This window comes from Sus scrofa, chromosome 9 (assembly GCF_054392235.1).
Source record: "Sus scrofa isolate SSC_HxYL_T2T_F1_AM1 chromosome 9, Sscrofa_HxYL_maternal_Yorkshire_Landrace_v2.0, whole genome shotgun sequence".
Lineage (NCBI taxonomy): Eukaryota > Metazoa > Chordata > Mammalia > Artiodactyla > Suidae > Sus > Sus scrofa.
Genome location: NC_139391.1, coordinates 77,002,022 through 77,025,076, shown reverse-complemented (window position 1 = coordinate 77,025,076; position 23,055 = coordinate 77,002,022). Strand labels below are relative to the sequence as shown.

Below are 23,055 nucleotides of genomic sequence, written 5' to 3'. Positions count from 1 at the left end.
TTCTGTGCTCAGGAGGGGCCCTGTCTCCCTCTACAGTCACACCTTCTGCATGATAACCCAACAAACTACTTTCTGTTTTGCATGTGTGCCCATGGTTGCACCCCCGTGGCTGGCCTCAGGGTGTTCACTTTGCCTGGAGTGCATCACACCCCACCCTGGCCATGTTCCCAGAATTGATTCAGGCATCACTTCCTCCAGGAAGCCTCCTGCCAGGAGTCACATGACACCACCTCGCCCACTAAGTCACTGTTCCTTGCTGTGATTCTTCCCTTCCTCTACCTTAGGGTTCACCTTTGTACCCGTGTCTCCTCCACTGGACTAGGCGCATGTTGAGGAAGGGAAGTTTGCCTTGTTCCTTTTTGGGTTTCCTCTACCTGCCCACGCCTCGCACTCAGCAGGCACACACTAGTGAGCAGTCTCATGAGTGGGCTCACATCCTTTTCTCAGCTGAATGAACAGTTTCCATCCAGGACCAGGGTCTGCTCCCATTCGCCTCCTTGCTGCCCTCCACCTTGTCTTCTGACTTCTCTGACTAGGCAGCCTGCATCAGGCTCCCTGGCTCCCCACCCTGGGGATCTCCCTGTACCATGAGGGGGCACCAACGTTGTCATCATCCACCAAAAAACCCAACACCTACTTTATCATAAACCAGTCTTACTTATTGGAAATAATTGTGCGGGACCCTGGTGGAGTTTCAGATGCATCTTACTCCTGATTGGGAGAAGATGATGCTGACATGAGAGGACCCCACATGCTCTGGAAGTCTTCCTTTTGCTAAGGCTTTAGGATACTGCCTGACATGGAGTTGGTTTGGAGATGCAGGGAAAGGCCTTCCTGAGACTCAAAGCCCAGGGCACTGGCTATGATTAACCCTTATGAGGCAGACAGACTCGACTCAGAGCCCCTCTCCTAGGAGGAGCAGCAGGGTCCCTGGCCCACCCCATCTTCCAACTGTCACTCCCCCAACTGTCGCTCAGAACTTTGCTTTGCAGCACCCACGCCTACCTGTGCTTCGGATGACTGCTGGCTTGGGAGCCGGGAACGCTTTTTGAGGATCAGGTGAAGGCCTCGTGTTGTGATTCAGGCATCTGTTAACCGTAGTTTCATAAGGAAAACTCAGCTGTCTTTGATTTTTGTATGTTTGTTTTTGGTTTTGCGTGCTTTGAAAATCTTGCTGCCTCTCCCCCTTCTGATTTGCAGGACAGCTGGGAAAGAAACCACCTGTTTGTCTGAGCGTGTTTTAATCCTTCTCAGCTTGTGTGAAGACAGGTTCCTTGGAGGAGTTCTAGATTTTATCAAAAAAGAAAATTTTTTTTTCTTCAAAATGTAAATATCTTTTTAATATAAATAATAATGATTACTACAAAAATCCATACAATTCAGCATATTCCCCAACTCTGCTGTGTTAGAGATAATCTATTCCTCTGATGTTGGATAGTTAGCCTGTTTTAAATTTTCTGCAGTAACAGTGAATAATGTAATGAACTTCCGTGGACATGTAGCCTTGCAAGTTTTGTAGGTATTTTTATTCGATAAATTCCTAAACATGGAACTGTTGTCTCTAAAGTAATACACGTTTTGGAGTTCCCATCGTGGCTCATTGGTTGACGAATCCAACTAGGAACCATGAGGTTGCGGGTTAGATCCCTGGCCTTGCTCAGTGGGTTAAGGGTCTGGCATTGCCGTGAGCTGTGGTATAGGTCGCAGAGGCGGCTCAGATCCCATGTTGCTGTGGTTGTGGTATAAGCCGGCAGCTCCAGCTCTGATTCAACCCCTAGCCTGGGAACCTCCATATGCCGTGGGAGCGGCTCAAGAAGTGGCAAAAAGACAAAAAAAAAAAAAAAGTAATACACATTTTTAATTTTGATAGATGCTGACAAATTACTCACCACAAAGTGTTTACACACCTGAAAACTTCAGTGGGGTTACTCACAGCTGACTTAGCCAGTGGACACAGAAGGTACAATGCCTATGGCCCAAACTATTTTAAGGGTCATGAAAACTTTTTAATTTAAAATCAGGAGAAAAATGAATATAATGATAAGGAATATATAATAGACAATGAATCCAGCCTGGATTATATTTTTTGTACTAATGCAGCCATGAAATATACTCCTTCATATTTTATTATGGAGATGGGGCCCATGGAGGGAAATGTGGCCAGGCCCCCTGCACGTCATATGTGGCCCTGACTTATCCATTTCTCCACACCCTTGCAACTCTGAGAATTCTCTTTTTAGTTTGTGCCAGTCTCATATATATATATATATAAAAAGACACTTTACAATTTGTTTAATTTGTATTTCTTTGACTATTGTGGAGTGTGGTCTCCTAAGTTTATTGACTATTTAAATTTCTTTTATGAATTGCCTTATTTGTGCTCCTTTCTCATCTTTCTATTGGGTTGCTCATCTTTTTTTTGTTAAAAAGTTCTTTTTACATTACAGTAAATATTGCAGATTTTATTTTCAGAATTTTGCATTTCATATTTATTTATGATGATATTCAAAGTGTTAATGTACCCTAAATCTGTCAAGCATTTCTTTTACCGTATCATTCTCACAAGGGCTTACAGAACTGTTCATTGATATTTTCTTCTATGGCTATTAATATTTAGGATAACATCCTTAATTCATCTGCAATGGATTTTTGTAAAAGATGCGAAATGACTATTAAATATTGTTTTTCAAGCATAGTTAATTGTTCCAACACCATGAGACAATAATTTGAAATGCCATCTTAATCAAATATTAAATTCTTATATATGAGTCTACTTCTTGAATCTCTTCCATTCCATTGATCCTTTTTTTTTTTTTTTTGTCCTTTTGTCTTTTCTAGGGCCGCTTCCCACGGCATATGGAGGTTCCCAGGCTAGGGGTCCAAACGGAGACGTAGCCACCGGCCTACACCAGAGCCACAGCAACACGGGATCTGAACCACATCTGTGACCCACATCACAGCTCACGGCAATGACGGATCCCTAAGCCACTGAGTAAGGCCAGGGAGCGAACCTGCAACCTCATGGTTCCTAGTTGGATTCATTAACCACTGAGCCATGACAGGAACTCCTCCATTGATTCATTTATCTGTTGCCCTCCCAGCAGCACAGGAGGAGGCTGCCTCTTATATGTATGGTCATAAGGACACTTGTGATTCGACTGGGCCCATCCAGACAATCCCAAATCACATTCCCACTCAGAGTCCTTAATTATATCTGCAATGCCCCTTTTGCCACATATGGTAACATATTCACAGGTTCAGGGCTTAGGGTGTGGTCATATTTGGGGGACCACTATTCAGCCTTGGCCTTCAGGATGAACTTGGCTTGCCAGCATCTCAGTGACCTGCTTCCCAGGACTCCCCTGTCGAATCTCACTCTGCTCCCCTCTTCCAACTCCCTACTCCAGCCACATGAACTTTTTTCAGTTTCTGGAACCTGCCCTTTCTGCCTCCTCCAGTCCTGGTCTAGGCTGATTCCTCTGCCTGGGAAAACCATTCCCTACTCTTCACTGACCAGCTCCTTTCTCTTCCAGCCTTGGCTTAAATCTCATTTTCTCTGGAAGTTTTTTGATAACCCCTCCTACCTCCTGCATCTTCTTCCAGACTCTGTTACCCTCACAGCATCCTCCATAGTTCCTGGCCCTGATTACATTGCCTTTTATATTATTGCTTATTTGATTATCTTCTCTCCCAAAATGTAAGTTCTTTTAGGGCAAAGGTGATGAAGGCAACTCCACATGAAAGGGAGCTTATTAACTCCTTGCTGAATGAATTTATAAATATATTAATTTTATAATTGAATGCAAGTTATTTTACTCTATAAGTCCCATATTGTTTGCTGATCACTTTCCACAGATAAGTATTGAGCACTGACTTGGTAAGTACTAAGCCAAGGGAGTTAAAATTAAGAAAAAATTATCTCACGTTATGAGGATGCTAAGGTTGTATGAACATGACCATAAGGACTTGAATAACAGTTCTCCTCCTCCAGGAAGATAGATTTGGAGGTCAGTGAACCAATAGACTTTGGTTCTGGAGATCATCAACATCTGGTTCGGAAGGCAATAGATGATAAGAACCAGGAAAAGTCTCATCGGTCCTATGGAACTTCACCTTCATCTGGGCCACAGAAAACTCGTGGGAATCCGCGCTCCAAGTCTGGTGAGCCAAGTGACAACTATGTGGTACAAATTTCGGACGAGACTACCCCAGAGCGTAGTACATCTTTATCCAGCCCATTTGCAGACACATCTATCCGAAGAGGTGAGAATAAAGACATGGCCTTTGGGGAAGAGAAGAGAAAATATACTGTTAAAATGTTTCCACAGAGTGGATTTCAGGATTTAATTTTGCTTTTAGTTTTGCCCAGTCATGCTGTACCATGGCATGATGTAGTGCTGCAATAACCGACAGCCCCCAAGTTGTCCCAGGTACCCCAAAGTTCATAATATTACAGTGAATAACTTGTGGCTTTCTTAGGAAATATGAATTAGTCACTGAATATAGAAAGTTCTCACCTACATACAAGGTGATACCGATGATATCGGCATAAGTTTTCAAGAATACTGATTCAGAGCCCTACATATTAATTCTGTGTAAGCAATACATTCAGCTGTGAGCAACAGAAGACTGAAAAACTGTGGTTTAAATGAATGGGATTTTTTTTTTTCTTTCGTGAAATATGAAGTTGGGAGACAGGCAATCCAAAGCAAATGCTGTCAGTCCCTAGCAACCACTCTGCCACGCTTAGGCCTTCTTAGGACCCAGACAACTTGAACGTGGACTGTGAGCTTTGACTCTCACTGCCATCTCCCTGTGGCCCTCAACCTCCATTCTGTGGCTGGAAGGTGGAGCTTTTAGGGTGGCAGAGGTTGCAATGGCCATTTTGACTTCCTGACAGGGCTGGCAGTTTGGGTTTGTTGTTGGCTGTCTCCTTGTGGCTTGAGGTTCTCATCGCATGGGGCTGGGTCCCAAGAAGAAGTATACCAGGTGGACAAGCCCCAAGGTGTAAGTGGTTTATTAGGCCTCTGCGTGTGTCACACATGTTATTGTCTCACTAGCCAACACTGTCATGTGGCCAAGCCCATTGTCTTTGTGGGACCGCACTACATAGGCTTTGACCATTTTATTTATTTATTTGGCTATACCCGTGGCATGTGGAAGTTTGGGGCCAGGGATCAAACCTGCACTGCAACTGAGACTGGTGTCACAGTTTTGGCAATGCCAGGTCCCTAACCTACTGCACTAAGGGGAACTTCCAGGGATTTGCCCATTTTTTTTTTTCCCCAGGGCCGCACCTGCGGCATATGGAGATTCCCAGGCTAGGGGTTGACTTGGAGCTACAGCTGCTGACCTAAGCCACAGCTACAGCAACATCAGATCTGAGCTTGGTTTGAGACCTACACCACAGCTCATGGCAATGCCAGATCCTTAACCCACTGAGCAAGGACAGGCATCAAACCTGCATCCTCATGGATATTAGTCAGATTCGTTTCTGCTGAGCCACGACAGGAATTCCACTTTGCCCATTTTAAATTCTTATTTGTCTTCTTCTTATTGGATTGAAAGCATTCTTTATGTACTAGATCCCTTTTTAGATACATGATGTGCAAACATTTTCTTCTAGCTTGTGGATTTTCTTTCACTTTCTTGATGGTGTTATTTGAAGTACAAAGCATTTACTTTTGAAGAAATCTAATTTATTTGGGATTTTTCCTTTGCTTGTGTTTTAAGAGTCATATCTACAAAGTTATTGCCTCATGCATGCTCATAAAGATTTAAATTTATGTTTTTCCAATAATTGTATTTCTTATGTATATCTACGATCCATTTTAACTAATTGATTAATTTTTGTGTATATATAAGGAAGGAGTCCAAATTCATCCTTTTGTATGTATATGTGCAGTTGTCACAGCACCATTTGTTGAAAAGTCTCATCGTTCTCCATTGAGTTGTTCTAGTACACTTGTAAGAAATCAGTTGACCACAAATATAAGGGATTATTTTGGGGCTCTCAATTCCATTTCATTGATCTATATGTCTAGTCTTATGAGGCTGAACCACATTTAGTATTTATTCTCTCACAATCCCTGATACAGACTAGATTGAATTTAATGTTAACTAGGTGTTTATTTTTATTTTATTTTGCTTTTCAGGGCCACACATATGGCATATGGAGGTTCCCAGGCTAGGGGTCTAATCAGAGCTATAGCCACTGGCCTGCACCACAGCCACAGCAACTCGGGATCCGAGCCGCTCCTGCGACCTACCCACAGCTCACAGCAATGCCAGATCCTTAACCCTCTGAGAGGGGCGAGGGATTAAACCTGAATCTTCATGGATACTAGTTGGGTTCGTTTCTGCTGAGCCACAATGGGAAGTCCTAGGTGTTTATTTTTATATACATTTGTGTATATATGTTCTGGCATTTTGATTAAGAAAGCTCAGTCCTGGGAGTTCTCCTCATGGCTCAGCAGAAATGAATCTGACTAGCATCAGTGAGGACATGGGTTCAATCCCTGGCCTCGCTCAGTGGGTTAAGGATCCAGGGTTGCCGAGAGCTGTGGTGTAGGTCGAGGACGCAGCTCAGATCCTGAGTTGCTGTGGCTGTGGTTTAGGCTGGCAGCTGTAGCTCCGATTTGATACCTAGCCTGGGAACCTCCATATGCCATGGATGCGGCCCTAAAAAAGACAAAAAAAAAAAAAAAGACAAAAAAAAAAAAAGAAAGCTCAGTCCTATTTCTTTATTGTCATATTGACAGAGTTGACAATCCTTTAAGTCAACTTTAAGCAGCATTCTTTTTTTTTTTCCCTTTTAAAATTGGGATAAGGCCACAAAAAGTCAACAGTCATCACCAGTGCCATATTTGGAGGGCTCCAGGAAAACCTAGTCAACTGAAAGTAGGCGAACAGAGATGCCAACACACTCTGCCCTCTGCTCTGGTGTCCCATTGCTTGGAAATCCTTTGTCTTAAAATCCATCAGGCTATCCTGTTTCTGCACAAGTAGGAGGCAAGGCAGTGCTTAAAGGCAGGGAGCCTTGAGAGAAAAGTAGCAAAGAGGCTCTGCAAACTCCCTGCATCCCAGGTCGGTCTGCAGAGGGGTAAATGCCCACACCATCAGCAGCCCCTGGGCATCGCTGGGCTCCATCTATGCAGGGGCATAGCTGGATCCCTATGGATGGGCCTGCAATACCCGGAAACTTTCAGATCACTTTTAGTCCTAAGGAGGACGGGGTTTGCATAATAAGGAATTAGATCCCTGAGTTTGTCTTTAAAATTGGGGGGCTTTTGTGGATAAAGCCTGCAATCTCCGGTGAAACACCTCTGACAGTCCACACTGAGTATTTTCCAAGAGCTCTGTAGAGTTGTATTGTCACTCCACTGTCCATCTCTAAACTAGTACTCTCTTCCCCTGTCCTCAAAAATTCAGAGGAAAACTTGCATCAAATATTGAAAATTGATGATGACATTATTCTTACATTTAAACATTGTGTCATAAAAATAAAGTTTTCTGTCTCCTCAGCTTTCATAGTAAAAGTATTCCTTCTGCTGTCAGTTCAGCTGTTGATCACTGGCGCAATCATCAGCGTGTTTCTTTTCTGGTAAGTCTTCATGATGGATGTAAATTAAAGAGTGACTTGTCTACATTAGTTCTCACTGAATCAGCTTGATTTAATTTTGATCAGCTATCTTTTATTCCGTAATCATTCATAGGATATAATTTTTCCATACTTTGTTTTTCTGAGGCAACTCCTAGACCAGGGGCTAGGTAGATTTCCAGAATTTTATTTTAACTTCCAAAGCCAAGAACTTTCCCCCTCACTCTTATTTTAGGCACTATTTTCTTTTTTTATTTTCCCTGAGCTATTTGCACAGATAATACTGGATAAAGGAAAAAAGGTGAGATTATGGAGACCTTGAAGCTTGGAACTCTGTTAAATGCAGAAATTATTTCAGGGACTATGCTCCATCACTGTTTAAACCCATCCTTTGAAAACCTATATTTACAAAGAAATATATGAGAATTTGATTACTTTTGATTTGTATACATATCAATCTCTGTTTTTAAAATAAAAACTTCACTAGGACATTTGTATTTATCCAAATTTGACTTACAACTTAGGACTGTACTATTTTATGAATCTATTTAAGGAAGCAAAATAGAATTTTATGTTTCATTGTTTCATTTCACATCTGAAATTTTCAACAATTTAGGGTGTCCCCTCCGTCTTCTCATGAGTTTCTTTAACTTCTACTTAAATATTGCACTCGTTCCGAAAATAAACTTCTTATTGTGTAAAACTATATCAATTATTTTCTTTTAACCAGTAAAGCTTTAAGAGTTTGGGTGGTCAAGAATCCCTGGTTCACCTATGCAATCTTGTGAGTATTATTGGTTTAAATAAAAAGTAGTTTTTCTACTAGGTATTGATTGATGTTCTCTATTAAAAATTAGGTAAAAGTATAACATTCTTGAAATGACAAAGTACAGAGGTGGAAAACAAGCCAGTTAGTGGTCGCTGGGAGTTCAGGTTGTGTGTGCGTTACTGTGAAGGGATGGCACGATATTTTAATGATGAGATACTGCCCCATCTTGACTGTGGTGCTAATTACATGGATCTGCACAGAGATTTGCACCATAGGTCTGTGACGGCATTACGCACACACAAGGCTGTACCAATGTCACATTACTGGTTTGGGTTTTCTACTTTAAATATGTAAAATGGGGGAAAACTGATTAAAGGGTATGCAGGACTTCTGTTCCTTTGCAACTTCCTGTGGATCTATAGTTATTTCAAAATTAAAAATTAAAAAAACCACAACACACCAGCTGTGTGTAGATAGCAATGAGAAAAATTAGTTTTAAAAGCAAAAAAAAAGTAAAGATAATCTACACTGTTTACTTTATAATACTTATTATCAGATAATACATCTTTATTTAACTGTCTACCTACCTACCTATAATATATTATATGATAGAATCACTGGAAGCAAATAACACCTGGTTTTAAATTATCCCCAGGCCAGCATTTTTTGTTGTATTTATTGTACTTGCTTGTTGTGGGAAACTCCGCCGTCAGGTGCCTGCGAATTACATTCTCCTTGGATTATTTGTAAGTAAACCTTGTTAGCGTCTGTTGTCGTTCATCTCTGAAATATATTTTCATCACATCATTAAGTTCTTTCCTTTTATTGTGGAAAATTTTCCTGTGGAATATTACAGATAGAACTTATTTGTAAGACATTCTCTTGGATGAATTCTGAAGTCATAAACTTACTTATGAGATGGAATCCACAACCTTTTACTAAACTAGAGAATAAGGGAACCCTGGGCTACCCCTCTGTGACAGCCAACCTGCCCCAGAGAGGCCACAATAGGGATCCCACTGCTGAGTCTGGGCTACCTTTCAGGAAGAGTTAACTCGACCATCCTTTGTCAGACACAAAAAACACATTTTGTTATGGAGTGTGGGTTCCACGTTTAGTTCACAAACTTGTGTGCAAGATGTGTAATTTTCTTTATTTTTGTAAATTTTATTTTATTTCTATTTCAAGTCTCCTGACCCTATTTAAATTGAGGTTTCTGTTTATTCATGTTTATACCAGTCAGGCCAACCCTCTTGCCTCCCGAAGGCAGTGGAGTCCCTGAAACTCACTGACTGTAAGCATCTGCTCCCTTTGGGAAAAGCCAGAATGGTCTCAGCATGAGTCAGGGCATGGGAAAGAAAGTCAGATTTTTTTCGAGGGCTCACACGAACTGCTCACCACCTTTCCACGGGAAGGTTTACTTACCAGTTGATTTGTTCCTGACCTCGCTCTGTATCAGAGTTGAGGTAGCTTATAAAAATATGCACAATATAAGAGGAAAGATAAATTAGTTATGAAATATGATAGAAGGAAAAATAAGGACATGAAAATAAAACCAGAAGCGAGATTAGGGCACAAAATGCTAAGTCCCTAGCATTTGAGTGCAATCAGCCTATATTTGGATTTGCGCCTCCTAGTGGTCAAAGTGAGTAAGGACACATGGCCGAGGATGAGAGTCTCCATGTGCACCCCATGCAGCATCCAGTATGATTTGTATGTTCCAGCTTTCTCTCAACGCTGGGGATGACTGGCTCTCTGATGCCCAAAGTGGGGGCATTTTTTAAGCTTTCAGAGCCTGAGGGGCCTTTCTTAGCTAGTGTGGATACCCTGCTCATTGCCCAGGTCCCATTTCTTGCACTTATAAGAGAGACCAGGAATTCCCGTCGTGGCGCAGTGGTTAATGAATCCAACTAGGAACCATGAGGTTGCGGGTTCGGTTCCTGCCCTTGCTCAGTGGGTTAAGGATCCGGCGTTGCCGTGAGCTGTGGTGTAGGTTGCAGACGCGGCTCGGATCCCGCGTTGCTGTGGCTCTGGTGTAGGCCTATGGCTACAGCTCCGATTGGACCCCTAGCCTGGGAACCTCCATATGCCGCAGGAGGGGCCCAAGAAATGGCAAAAAGACAAAAAAAAAAACCAAAAAACAAAAAACAAAAACAAACAAACAAACAAAAATAAAAGAGAGACCACGTTCAGGAGGGGTGGGGGCTAAAAGTCACACATAGAAAGGTACTGAGAATCCTGGGGCAGAGACAGGGGGGTGGAGAGGGGTATTTTTCCAGAAATTTTTGAATTTTTTATTTTTATTTTTTATTTTAATGTTTATGACAAGAGGGTATCAGTTATTGGCCTCAAAGGACCCTCTCATCTCTGAGGTTTTGCTGTTTACCCCTAAGCAGGTAACAGCTTAAGAGAAGAAATACTATAAAAGGGAAGTTTAGAAGCAAGCGTATTAGTAAAATGTCACGTGTGCATGGAAGAGATGCACTTTTTAAACAACATATAATGGAGGAGTTCCCATCGTGGCTCAGCGGTTAACAGATCTGACTAGTATCCATGAGGATGCAGGTTCGATCCCTGGCCTCACTCAGTGGGTTAAGGATCTGGCATTGCCATGAGCTGTGGTGTAGGTTGCTGACAAGGCTCAGATCTGGTTTTGCTGTGGCTGTGGCTACAGCTGATTCAACCCCTAGCCTGGGAACCTCCATATGCTGGGGATGTGGCCCTAAGAAGATTAAAAAAAGAAAACCCAAAACCCTATAATGGAAATAAAGGCAACTTACTTTGGCACGCTGAACAAAGAAGAGAATCAGGTAGTTCCCGCTGGGTTTGGGAAATCCGGAGAGACAATCCAGGACTCTTGCGATTCCAGCGCTTTTTCAGTCTCCGTTCCTGCACATTGCTGGCCAGCTTTTCAAAGCCCACCTAGCAGTCCTAGCACCGTGATAGGATGTGTCCTCATTTTTACTCCCAGAGCCTAGAGGTTTCTTTCTTGGCTCTTGCCATGGACCAGACCGTCCTATGAGCTGGCGAATGTCCTCAGGCCCTGCGGCAGCTGCTGATTGTGGCTCTCCCTGGCCTGAGGGCTGTCCTGGAGCTTGACTGTGGGCCTGGGCACATCCTCATTGCCTTTTTGGTCTCATTCTCTAGCTCTCAGTCCCTGCCTCTCTTCCACACCTGCCCCATCCCTGCTCCATTTGGACCATGGGAACCCCCCCAGCCCCAATACAGCCCCACAGAGCCCTGGATTGGAACCTACCATGTAACTCCATATGCTCTGCAGCCTCCATCCTCTGCTACTGAGGTCTCAATCGTCATCCCAAGTCTGCGATTTGAAGTATTTTATTTTCACCCAAGCGCTGTGGGAATGAATGATCAGTACTGAAACAGGGTGAAGCCTTAGCAAGAAATAGCATGTCCTGCTCTGATAAAATGTTGAGACTCTGTGTGGATGGCCCCACTTGATTAATGACAGTGTGGTCTACAGATATACTTTACCTTGTTTCCATATTCCTAATTGATAGAGATTTGGCTCATTAAATTGTATTCTAAGAAATTTTTACTCATAAAATAATTTTTTTCTTTCCTTTTTGGTTGCGCCCATGACATGTGGAAGTTCCCAGGCCGGGGACTGAAACCCAGTCACAGCACCGACCCAAGATGCTGCAGTGATAATGCTGGATCCTTAACCTGCTGCACCAAAAGAGAACGCCAAAGAATTTTTTCTTGTCGGTCTTAGGGAGAAAGTTAAGGAAATGATTTGTTCCACTGCTTATTTCGAATATTCAGTAGCCTGTAGCTTTGTGCACTTGAATCATGCATGTGCCACTTGCTCCCTAGACCCTGCTGAGGCTCACACACCTTAAATCACCTCCTCTGGATTCTTGGGAATCAGGCTTCTGATTTCTTGTGAATTTTGTTTTTAGACAGTTCTTCAAGGCTTGCTGCTAGGAACCGTATCAGTGTAAGTCTTTGATACACATTTTTGTGTGTGTGTGTGTGTGCTTTCTTTGGACGTTATGTGAACAGTAATCACAGTCTCTGGTTTTAGTTTCTATAATGCTGAGGAGGTACTATGGGCAACAGCAGCAACCGCTCTGGTGACTTTATCGCTCACTTTATTTGCTCTTCAAACAAAAGTACGTATCATTGAGCAGATTTCTATTGTAAGAGAATATGTTCCTTTGGCTCTCCTGACCCACTCTGCTCCCTCTTCCCTCTGGCTCTCTGCTTCCTGTGGGCCTCACCTCCATGGGGACCCTCAGCTTCCAGTTTTCCTAGGAACCACGTTAAAAAAAAAAGTAAAAGGAAACAGGGGAAATTAATTTAAAAAATATATTTTATTTAACCCAATATACGTGAAATGTTCTTTCAACATGTAATCAGTGTAACAAAAATATTAATGAGATCTTTTACATTTTTTCAAATCCAATGTATAGCTTTTACTTAAAGCACATCTCAATTTGGACTAGCTACATTTCCAGGGCTCAAGGAGCCATGTGTATTGAAAGCCCAGCTCTCGACAGACTTTCTTAGCAGGCATCAGAGTCACCTAGACAGCCTGTAACACAGACTGCTGAACTCCACATCTGGAGCTGCTGCTTTGGAAGGTCTGGGGCAGGGCCAATGATGTATGTTTCCCAGGTGCTGCTGATGCTTCTGGCTTGAGAACCAAACTCAGTGGCCTGGTACTTTCAATTATGCTCATGGTGTATCAAGGGTAGGGAGCGAGAGGGAGAAACAGATGAGTTAGGAAAACAAAATATCTTGGATTTGAGGATCTTTTGTTTTCTAATCCAATCTTTTTCAGGCCAGAAAATGATGATTCCCCTTTCTTTAAAAAATTCCAATCTCCCCTAGGCTGATTTGGTTACTGATTTATAAAAGCAAAACCAAAACCAAAAAGTGTATTAATACATTTTAAGATTACAAAAGGATCATTAACAGTAATTTTTGAAAGATTAGTGTATTTTTGTTAAAATGTATACATACAAATGGGAAAAAGGTATCCAGTGAACATCCTGGTCTTTTAAATTCCATTAATGTATCCTATGCACATGTTTTTAAAAATATGATTATGATCATGCTGTACATATAAATTTACACCCTACTTATTCAGTGTACCCTTTTTATAGGGGAAAATTTCATGTAAGTACAAAAATAGAATAGTTTAAGAACCCTCATGTGCCTATTACCTAATTTATCAGTTTGTGGCTTTTGTTCTTTCATCCATTTTCTTTCCCTTTCTCCAACCAGAAGCAATACAACTCTTATTTATATATCATTTTTCAATGGTTGGGGCTAATGGATTTCCATGTTCTTGGAATTAGGCACAGTTAATTATTAGGAAATGGGCCAGTTTCTGTCTGTGGGGTACAAGATGCATCTCTAAACATCTTGAAATCTCTTGGGGATGATAATAGAGTTGTTTTGTGTTGTTTCTGTTTCCTCAGTGGGACTTCACCTTGCTAAATGGAATGCTGTTTGTTTTACTCTTCGTGCTTATTATCTATGGAATTCTCTTAATCTTCATACGATCATATGTAAGTGGGACCTCCTTTGCACACCTCAGAGAATTGTTAGAAATAAAGGGTGAAGTGCTGGTTGTGTTAGTCTGGATTCTCTGAGAAGCAGACGCCAGGTGGGCAAAACTTGCAAGGACTTTGATGGGAGAAATATCCGTGAGAGAAAACCGAGGGGACGATGAAGGCTGGAAGAAGTGTCAAACTACGACACAGGTGGAGAGGGAAAGGAGGTGGGAGACAACGCTTTGACAAGGCTCTCAGGAGGTCCCAGGGCTCCCAGGAGGGCCTGCTGTCTGCAACAATGACAGAGGGAAGCGTGGCTGAGGAGTAAACTGCAGTGGGGCCCTGGCCAGTCACACGCCTCTGCCTGTAGCTGGAGGTCAGTGACGCCACTGCCTCTCTGACCACTGATTGCAGATCTGGGCGTAGGACCGAGCTCCAACCCTAGAGGACAGTTGTCCTTACCCGAAAGGATCTTGGGGTGACCTACCCACAGTACAGATCAGATTCCATCTTCTCTATGTGGTGCTGATGACTGATGCAAAGGGTGCAGAGATGGGCTTGTCTGGCTTTTCTGACAGCAGTCCAGAGGAGCCTCCTTATTTTCCAATTCCAGCCTTTCTCCTTGTCTTTCTTCCTTTCTTTCCTTCCTTCCTAACTTCCTTCCTTTTCTTTCATTTATTCTTCTTTCTCTTCCTTCCTCCCTTCCTTTTTTGCTTTAATGTAGTAAATTCATTACCTTCTTACTAGATATCAGACATAGGCCTATGTGTTTTTCACAAAGGCATCAAATTTTATTTATTTATTTATTTATTTACTTATTTATTTATTTGCTTTTTAGGGCTGCACCCGCAGTATATGGAGATTCCCAGGCTAGGGGATCTGAGCTGCCTCTGCGACCTACACCACAGCTCATGGCAATGCTGGATCCTTAATCCACTGAGCGAGGCTGGGGGTCGGACCTGCAACCTCACGGTTCCTGTTTGGATTCGTTTCCACTGTGCCACAACAGGAACTCCCAAGGCATCAGATTTAATTCTCATACCATTCCTGAAAAGAACATATCTATTTTGTAGAAAAGAGAACAGGCACAGAGTAATGAAATAATTGATCTGAGCTCACACAGGGAGTAAGTGGTAGGTGTGGGATCAGAGTGAGGTCTGTGTAACTCTGTGGCCATGTTCTTTCCACCACGTCACACCGTCTGTGGTCTGAGTCTGGAGCAGGTGTGAAGAGGCAGAAGCACGGGGTCTAGGCCCAGGATCTGGTGTAAGCAGCCACTGTGTGGAGGTCCTATTGGAAGCCAAGTCCATTAAGGACTTTCCTGGGGCCCGAGACCCTTTGACTAAAGCCCCAAGGCCAACTTGGTCCTACTGCTGAATCAATTTCTGTGGCAACAAGTGGACTTGCTAAATGGTCTTCAGACAGAACCAGTAACTCTCCCTAAATTGGTTTAGTTTTATGAATGACCATAGACTGAGTCCTTATCTAACAGCAGTGACCTAAGTGACCTCTGCATTGTTTCAGATCTCGCTCTTAACACAGTATTGTTCCCGTTTTTTTTTGCAGTGGTTGCATCTGTTGTATGCCGGACTTGGAACTATAGTCTTCTCACTCGTAAGTCTATTGCTCCCTTTCTTTGACAAAGAGTATGGTATGTGCATTGATGGGCCCTAAGCCCTTCTGCTAGGCCTGGAGTCAAGTGGAGTCAGTAATTCACTAGAAAGCCATCCAGGTGACTTGCTTCTTCCTCTATCTCTTCTTACTCCTTCTTTTTATTTATTTTTTTAAATAAAGATAGTTCTTAAGTTTTAAGTTTACAGTAAAACAGAAAGGAAGGTACAAAGATGTCCCATATGCTCCAGCCTCCACACGTGCATGGCCTCTCCCATGATCAATATCCCCCCACCAAAGTGGCACATTCATCACAACTGATGACCCTACATTGACACAGCATTATCACCCAAAGTCCATTGTTTACGTTAGGGTTCACTCTTGGTGTTGTACATTCTATGGGTTTGGACAAATGTGTAATGGCATGTATATATCACTAGAATATCATTCGAAGTATTTTCATGCTCTAAAAATCCTCTTTGCTTACCAATTGATTCCTCTCCTGTCTCCAGCCCCTGGCAACCACTGATCTATTTACTGTTTCCAAGTTTTGCCTTTTCCAAAATCTCATATGGTAGGAATCATACAGTATATAGCCTTTTCAGGTTGCTTTCTTTTACTAAGTATGTGCACTTAAGATTCCTCCATGTCTTTTCATGGCTCGATAGCTCATTTCTTGAGTGTTGAATAATATTCCATTGTCTGGATATACCACCATTAATTTATTCATTCACCTACTGAGGGGCATCTTGTTTGCTCTGGAGTTTTGGCAGTTATGAATAAAGCTGCTATAAACACCCATGTGCAGGCTTTTGCATGGACATATGATTTCAACTTCTTGGGTAGATACCAAGGAGCATGATCATTGGACCATAGAGCAAGAGTCTGTCTAGTTGTGTAAGAAACTGCCAGATTGTATTCCAAAGCAGTTGCAGTATTTTGCATTTCGCATTAGCAAAATATTAGAATTCCTGTTTCTCCACATCCTCACCTGCATTTGGTGTTGTCAGTGTTCCAGATTTTGGCCATTCTAATAGGTGTATAGTGGTATCTTATTGTTATTTTAATTTGCATTTTCCCGATGACATGATGTAGAGTACCTTTTCATATGCTTATTTACCATCTGTATATCTTCTTTGGTAAGGTGTCAAGTTCTTTGGCCCATTTTGTAATCAAGTTGTTTTCTTATTAAGTTTTTTTTTTTTTTTCTTTTCCCACCACTACGGAAGTTCCTGGGCCAGGAATTGATTCTGAGCTGTAGCTGCAACCTACACCACAGCTGTGGCAACACCAGATCTTTAACCCACTGCACCAGGCCAGAGATTGAGCCCAAGCTGCCCCGGATGGATCCTTAACTCTCTCTGCCACAGCAGGAACTCCTCATTAAATTTTAAGAGTTCTTTGTTATTTAGGATGACAGTCCTTTATTAGATGTGTCTTTTGCAAATATTTTCTCCCAGTCTGTGTCTTGTATTATCATTCTCTTTGCATTGCCTTTCAGAGAGCAGGGATTTTTCATTTTAACAAAGTATAGCTTATCCATTATTTCTTTCATGGATTGTACTTTCGGTGTCATATCTAAAAAATTATCACCATACTCAAGGATTTCCAGGTTTTCTCTTATGTTATCTTCTAGGAATTTTATGTTTTACATTTAAGTTATGATTTGTTATGAGTTATTTTTGTTAAAGGTGTAAGATCTGTATCTAGATTCATTTTTTTTTTTTTTTGGCATGTAGATATCCAGTTGTTTCAGCACCATTTGTTGCTGAGACTATGTCTGTTCCATTGTATTGCTTTTGCTCTTTTGTCAAAGATCAGTTGACTATATTTATGTGGGTCTATTTCTAGTTTCTCTATTCTGCTCTGTTGATTTGCTTGTTTAGTCTTTATAGTCAATACAACACTGTTTAGATTATTGCAGCTTTAGAGTAAATCTTTTAGTCTTATAGGATCAATCTTCTTTGTTCTTCTTCAATATTATATTGGCTATTGTGGGTCTTTTGTCTCTCCATATAAACTCTAGCATTGGTTTGTCAATATCCACAAGATAACTTGCTGAGACTTTTTTTTTTTTCTTTTTTGGCACAGCATGTGGAGTTCCTGGGCCAGGGATCAGATCCGAGCCACATCTGTGACCCATGTTGCAGCTGCATCAAATCCATTGTGCAGGACTGAACTTGCATCCCAGGGCTCTAGAGACACTGTCAGTCCTGTTGCACCACAGTAGGAACTCCAACTTGCTGAGACTGTGATTGGGATTGCATTAAATCTATAGATCAAGTTGAGAAGAACCAATATTTTGGCAATATGTTCCTATCCATGAAGATGGACTACCTCTCCATTTACTTGGTTCTTCCTTGATCTCATTCATCAGAGCTTTACAGTCTTTCTAATATAGTTCTTATTCATATTTTGGATTTACGACTAAGTATTTAATTTTTTGGATGCTAATGTTGTATCCTACAATCTTGCTATAATTGCTTTATTGTTCCTGATCCTATTGGGAAATCTTCAAGATTTGCTCTTTTTTCTTCTTCTGTTTCTTTTTTTTTTGGTAGGACTTTGGGATTAGTAAACTATATAAAATGATAAACAAGGTTCTACTGTATAGCACAGGGATCTACAGTCAACATTCTGTAATAAACTATCATGGAAAAGAATACATACATATACACATATGTAACTGAATCACTCTGCTGCACACCTGAAACCAACACAACAGTGTAAATCAACTATACCTCAATTTAAAAAAAGCAAACAAAAAGAAGCCATTTACATGCAGTACCATATGCTGCCTGGGCTGAGGCTGACACTGGGACAGTCATGATGGAAAAGAGCAGAGGGGACATGGATGTGACTTCTTGGAGTGGGGCCCTATCCCCTAGTATGGGTATGTTGGCATGAAGACCCTGGCCTACCTTGAAGATGGTCATCTGTGATCTGTGTTCCTCCTGCCTCTTGTGCTATTCATCCTTCCTTCCTTGCTTCCCCTCCCTCCCTCCCTCTTTCAAAAAGTTGCTCCTTCTTAAAGGATTATATTAAAAATCATCACCCTCAGGAGAGTTCGGTGGAAGCTAGGAGCAAGGCTGGAAGCTCAGTGGCTGGGGACCTTTTTTTAGGGATGACCAACTGTCCTGGTTTGCCTGGGACTGAGGAGTTTCTGACAACACAGAATAATCCTTGGCAAACTATTGGTTGGTCCTCCTAGCTTTTCTCTTCACAAAGTTGCTGGACTCAGACATAGAAAGAGGGGAGGCCAAGTGGTAAGGGAATCAGTGGTCCAGGTGAGGCAGCTGCTTTGGCAACCACCAGCCTCGGGTTTGACTCCCTTCCCTGCCCCTTGCTACAGTGTGATCTTCTCTTCTTGGAAGCTTGTTCATCTCATCTGCCTCAACTGGGTCATTCCCTTATTACATGAGATGATACGAAGCTACCCAGAAGGTGCCCAGTTCTTTTTCTCCTGTTCCTCTCCTTCCCTCCTCATTCTTATAAGACTGCATGGAAATCGGGGCCCAGGGAAGGCTGACACCTGAATTACTTGGGATAGGTTTCACTGTAGTGGATGTTATTCTAAAATGGATTGTTTTAAAGAATCCTTAAAACCCCAAGAATTCTCTGTAATGCCAGAGTTGACCTGTCTGATGGGGCTCTGCCTCACAGCACTAGATTTTTGTCTACAGCCTGGAGGTAAAGAACCGAGGAGCCACCTGTTTTCTTTTCCTCCCTCGAATGTACTTGTGCTGCCTGTTTTTGCTCAGTGTACAAACAAAAGAGAGGGCTCTCTGACATTTTCTCTTGATATTTTAGAAGTTTATAATTTTACCTACCACAGCTGAGCTAAAATGTTTATTTGGGGGGTTATTTAAGCAAATATGAATCTTTTCTTTATTCTACTTTGAAAATACTGATGTCATCACAAAGCTGTCTCCAGTGTCAACTGTTGAAAAATGTATTACCCAAAGCGCCAAGAGTTCAGAATTCTTGCCGTGGGTGAATCTAAATATTGGGAAATCATCTTTCTTTCTGTCTTTGTTCAGTGAGAACACATGGGAAGATCACAAAACACAGGGCATTTTGTAGTTTCAAGTTTTTTGTGTCTAATCTGTCCACTTGGTCACATCATTGACTAAAGGTTTCTTGACTTGAAAGGAGAAGAAGGCTCACAGATTTGGTCCCACTGGCTTCAGGAGAACAAGGCACTTGCTTTAACAGACAGAGCACAAATTTGGGGACATCATGAATGACTGAGGCTGTAAGAATAATATATATATGTGAGGCTATCTATATTATATATACATAAATACAAATATATAAATAATATATATAGCCACAGATTTATTCTCTGCAATATATTTACTGATGCTAAAATAATTCTTCTAGATAATTTCTGGATGCTTATTTTATGGAAATGTACAACTTAACTTTCTTTTCTTTAAGTACTTGGTGATGGATGTGCAGCTGATGGTGGGAGGGCGCCATCATCATTCTGACCTGGACCCTGAAGAGTATGTTTTTGCTGCCCTGAACATCTACATGGACATAATCAACCTTTTCCTTTTTATTTTGCAACTGATTGGACTGGGACGGTAGTTATATGGCCAAGGCTGGCTTGTGCTGAAAAGAGGGAAGGAGGGACGTCTGTGAAGACATGCAGAGGTTACCACTCCATGAGCCCTTATATTTTAAAATGAATTTTAAAATAATTACTTTACAATTTGTCAAATGAAAGCATGCATTCAGTAGATGGTAGTGGTAGCTGTTATACATTTTTAGTTCCATTGTCACACTGTCAAACTTTCTGGCAGACACTTCTGATTTTTATAAATTCAAAAGATGAGTACATAATTACATACTTACATTTGTAAGAGGCCCATTACTTTGTCAAAGTTTTCCAGGCACAATGTAAAGCTGTAAACAACAACTCTCTACATGAATAACATGAATAAAATTGATTACAGAAACCATATTTATTCTCTTCTCTTGATTTGAGCATTCTGTGGAAGTATTTTGACATCTGACTTTAAGATAAACCAAAGAATTCTGCTTTTCTCTTGGATTCCAGAGTCAGACTGGAGAAGTAAATTCTATCTCGAGAGAGCGCTTTGTTTCTATCTCAAACTATCTATTTGCTCCCAGGATAGTGTTCTGAGTCAGAATCATTTCAGTGTCTGGCATGAAGAGAAGAAGGGGCCATTTCCAGCATGGATGGATTGTGCAGGGGGCCGGATGGGGACATTAGACTTTTCTGGTCTCTCTAGATTTCCTTATGATAGAGCTTTATTTTTAGATTTAACTGAACATGCAGATCTCAGGTGAGACATATGGATTTAAGTATAGGGACTACAGTCACTTACATGTGATGGTGATTACCTGTTTCAGATTAACTGTATATCCACTACTTAAGTGGTTTATCACTGTTTATGATCTATAACTATCAGCAAAGTCCTGAAGATGGGGGTAACCTCTGAAATGTGAGCAAATAGACAAGAAAGAGATGTTTAAAGCCACCCAGCAAAAAAGTCTGGGAGAACCCTCTCAAGCTCCTGGGTTGGGATATCTTAACATCACCATGTGTACACCTGCCAAAAGTAATGTTGAGTTAATTTCATACAAAAAGCACATTCAGCTGGGAAGTCTGAGGTTTTGCATATTCTTTTGGCATCAAAACAACCTTCCTGCACATGATAGGGACATGCTGGCCAATTTCTTTCTTCATTGAATTTTTCTTTTTTTGGGGGGGGTTGTCCCCAAGGCATGTGAAAGTTCCCAGGCTAGAGATTGAACCCTCACCACAATAGTGACAATGCAGGATCCTAAGCCTGCTGTGCCCCCAGGGAACTCCACTGAAATTTCTACTGTTCTCATACCACATTAGACACTTCTGTTTTCTTAGTAATGCTCCCAACCACACACAGCCACTTTGAGTCTATTGTATATGCCATCACATAGCAGTGGTGACTCTATTCAAAGAAATTCTAATGTTTCTAGGACAATCTTTTGATTTCTCCATTAAGTAAGGACTCTGAGCAAGACATACCTTTTAGGGTCAGTCTATCAAATGAGTAGATTAATTTGTTCTCAACGATAGAAATTCGTCTTTTGAGAAAAGTCCACGATTTGAAAATCTGTCAGGAGTGGTCCCAAATCCAATGATGGGCAGCACATTTGCAAATCAACCCAAGATGTCCATAATGGGGCAATGGAAGCTTAAAGAAAAAGAATCCGTAAAAAATTAAGATTATGTTTTCTATAATGCCCACAAATTTGGTGCCTATAGTTCACTTTGGAACTTTTGTTCTTTATGCTATCCCAAATAGATATCCTCTCATCCAGCTTTAGGTATAGTATACTGAACAAATCTATCTAAACTCAAGTGGACCCTGGTGAAACTACTCATGGCAAAGGCTAGTACACAGCTGTGACCCTTTAAAAATCAGTATGCCACTTTGCATTCACAGGCTCAAAGAATGCCAACGGCCAAAATACTGTGGCATATATTTGACATTACTATCAAGACAAATGTTGGGGAGTTCCCGTCGTGGCTCAGTGGTTAACGAACCTGACTAGCATCCATGAGGACGCAGGTTCAATCCCTGGCCTTGTTCAGTGGGTTAAGGATCTGGTGTTGCTGTAAGCAGTGGTTTAGGTCACAGACATGGCTCGGATCCTGTGTTGCTGTGGCTGTGGCGTAGGCTGGCAGCTATACCTCCAGTTAGAATCTTAGCCTGGGAATCTCCATATGCTGCGGGTGCAGCCCTAAGAAAAAAAAAAGACAAATGTTGGCAGTTTAGTATCTTTTGCTTAATCAAAGTCCTTGAAACAGTCAATAAACTCCTGAAGATACCGTTAATGATTCTCAAGTGGTAGCACTACCAATAGCACATAATGCACTAAGAAAACATGTGATTTATCAGAGTGCTGCTCTAAAACAGGGATCAGCAAACATACAACACATGCCAAACTTGGTCTATCTTTTCATTCTTTAAAATTTTATTTTGAAATCGTTATAGACTCACAGGAAGTTGCAAAGATAGTTCAGAGAAGTCCTGTGTACTCTTCACCCAGTTTCCCCCAATGGTTCTTTCACATAATGTACAATATCTAAACCAGGAAACTGACATTGGTATATTACATATGCAAAGTTGTCATTTTATCATGTGCAGATTCATGTAGCCCCCATTATAATCTAGATACAGACTATTCCGTCACCAGAGATGCCCCTGGTTCTGCCCCTTTAGAGTCACAAAATTACCTCCCTTCCCCCCAACATTCCTAACTGCTTATAACCACTAACTTGATCTCCACTATTCTGTCATTTAAAGAAATGAACTTAAATGTCATTTAAATAAAACCATACAGTACGTAACATTTTGAGATTGGCTTTTTTCACTCAGCATAACGCCCCTGACATCCATTCAAGTTGTTACAAGTATCACTACTTTGCTCCCTTTTATTACTGAGCAGTATTCCATTGCATGGACATATCACAGTTAATTGTTCACCTACTATGGGACATTTTGGTAGATTCCAGTTTTAAGCATATAGCC

The 23,055-nt window shown here is 41.4% G+C and overlaps 2 protein-coding genes across 3 annotated transcripts in view; one reads left to right on the top strand and one right to left on the bottom strand.

Annotated features, from left to right (window-relative positions):
* The first annotated feature begins 785 nt into the window (after positions 1-785).
* On the top strand, positions 786-20,472 carry LOC146399994 (protein lifeguard 2-like). Its single transcript, XM_084976999.1, has 11 exons — positions 786-1,059; positions 1,201-1,326; positions 3,992-4,263; positions 7,525-7,603; positions 8,331-8,384; positions 9,025-9,115; positions 12,293-12,330; positions 12,418-12,505; positions 13,820-13,909; positions 15,461-15,508; positions 19,946-20,472. Coding segments are annotated over exons 2-11 (915 nt in total). The 5' UTR covers positions 786-1,059; positions 1,201-1,324; the 3' UTR covers positions 20,099-20,472.
* The window catches only part of ANKIB1 (ankyrin repeat and IBR domain containing 1), a 160,318-nt gene continuing 147,922 nt past the window's right edge, over positions 10,660-23,055 (bottom strand). Inside the window, exons 21-22 of one of the 2 annotated variants that reach the window (XR_014815746.1) lie at positions 21,546-21,714; positions 10,660-11,725 (exon numbers count right to left, since the gene is read on the bottom strand). The gene's annotated coding sequence lies outside the window, so the exon portion shown is untranslated. Of the gene's footprint in view, positions 11,726-19,930; positions 21,715-23,055 lie in introns of those variants that run through there. The other variant, XM_084976961.1, reaches the window with a different exon arrangement.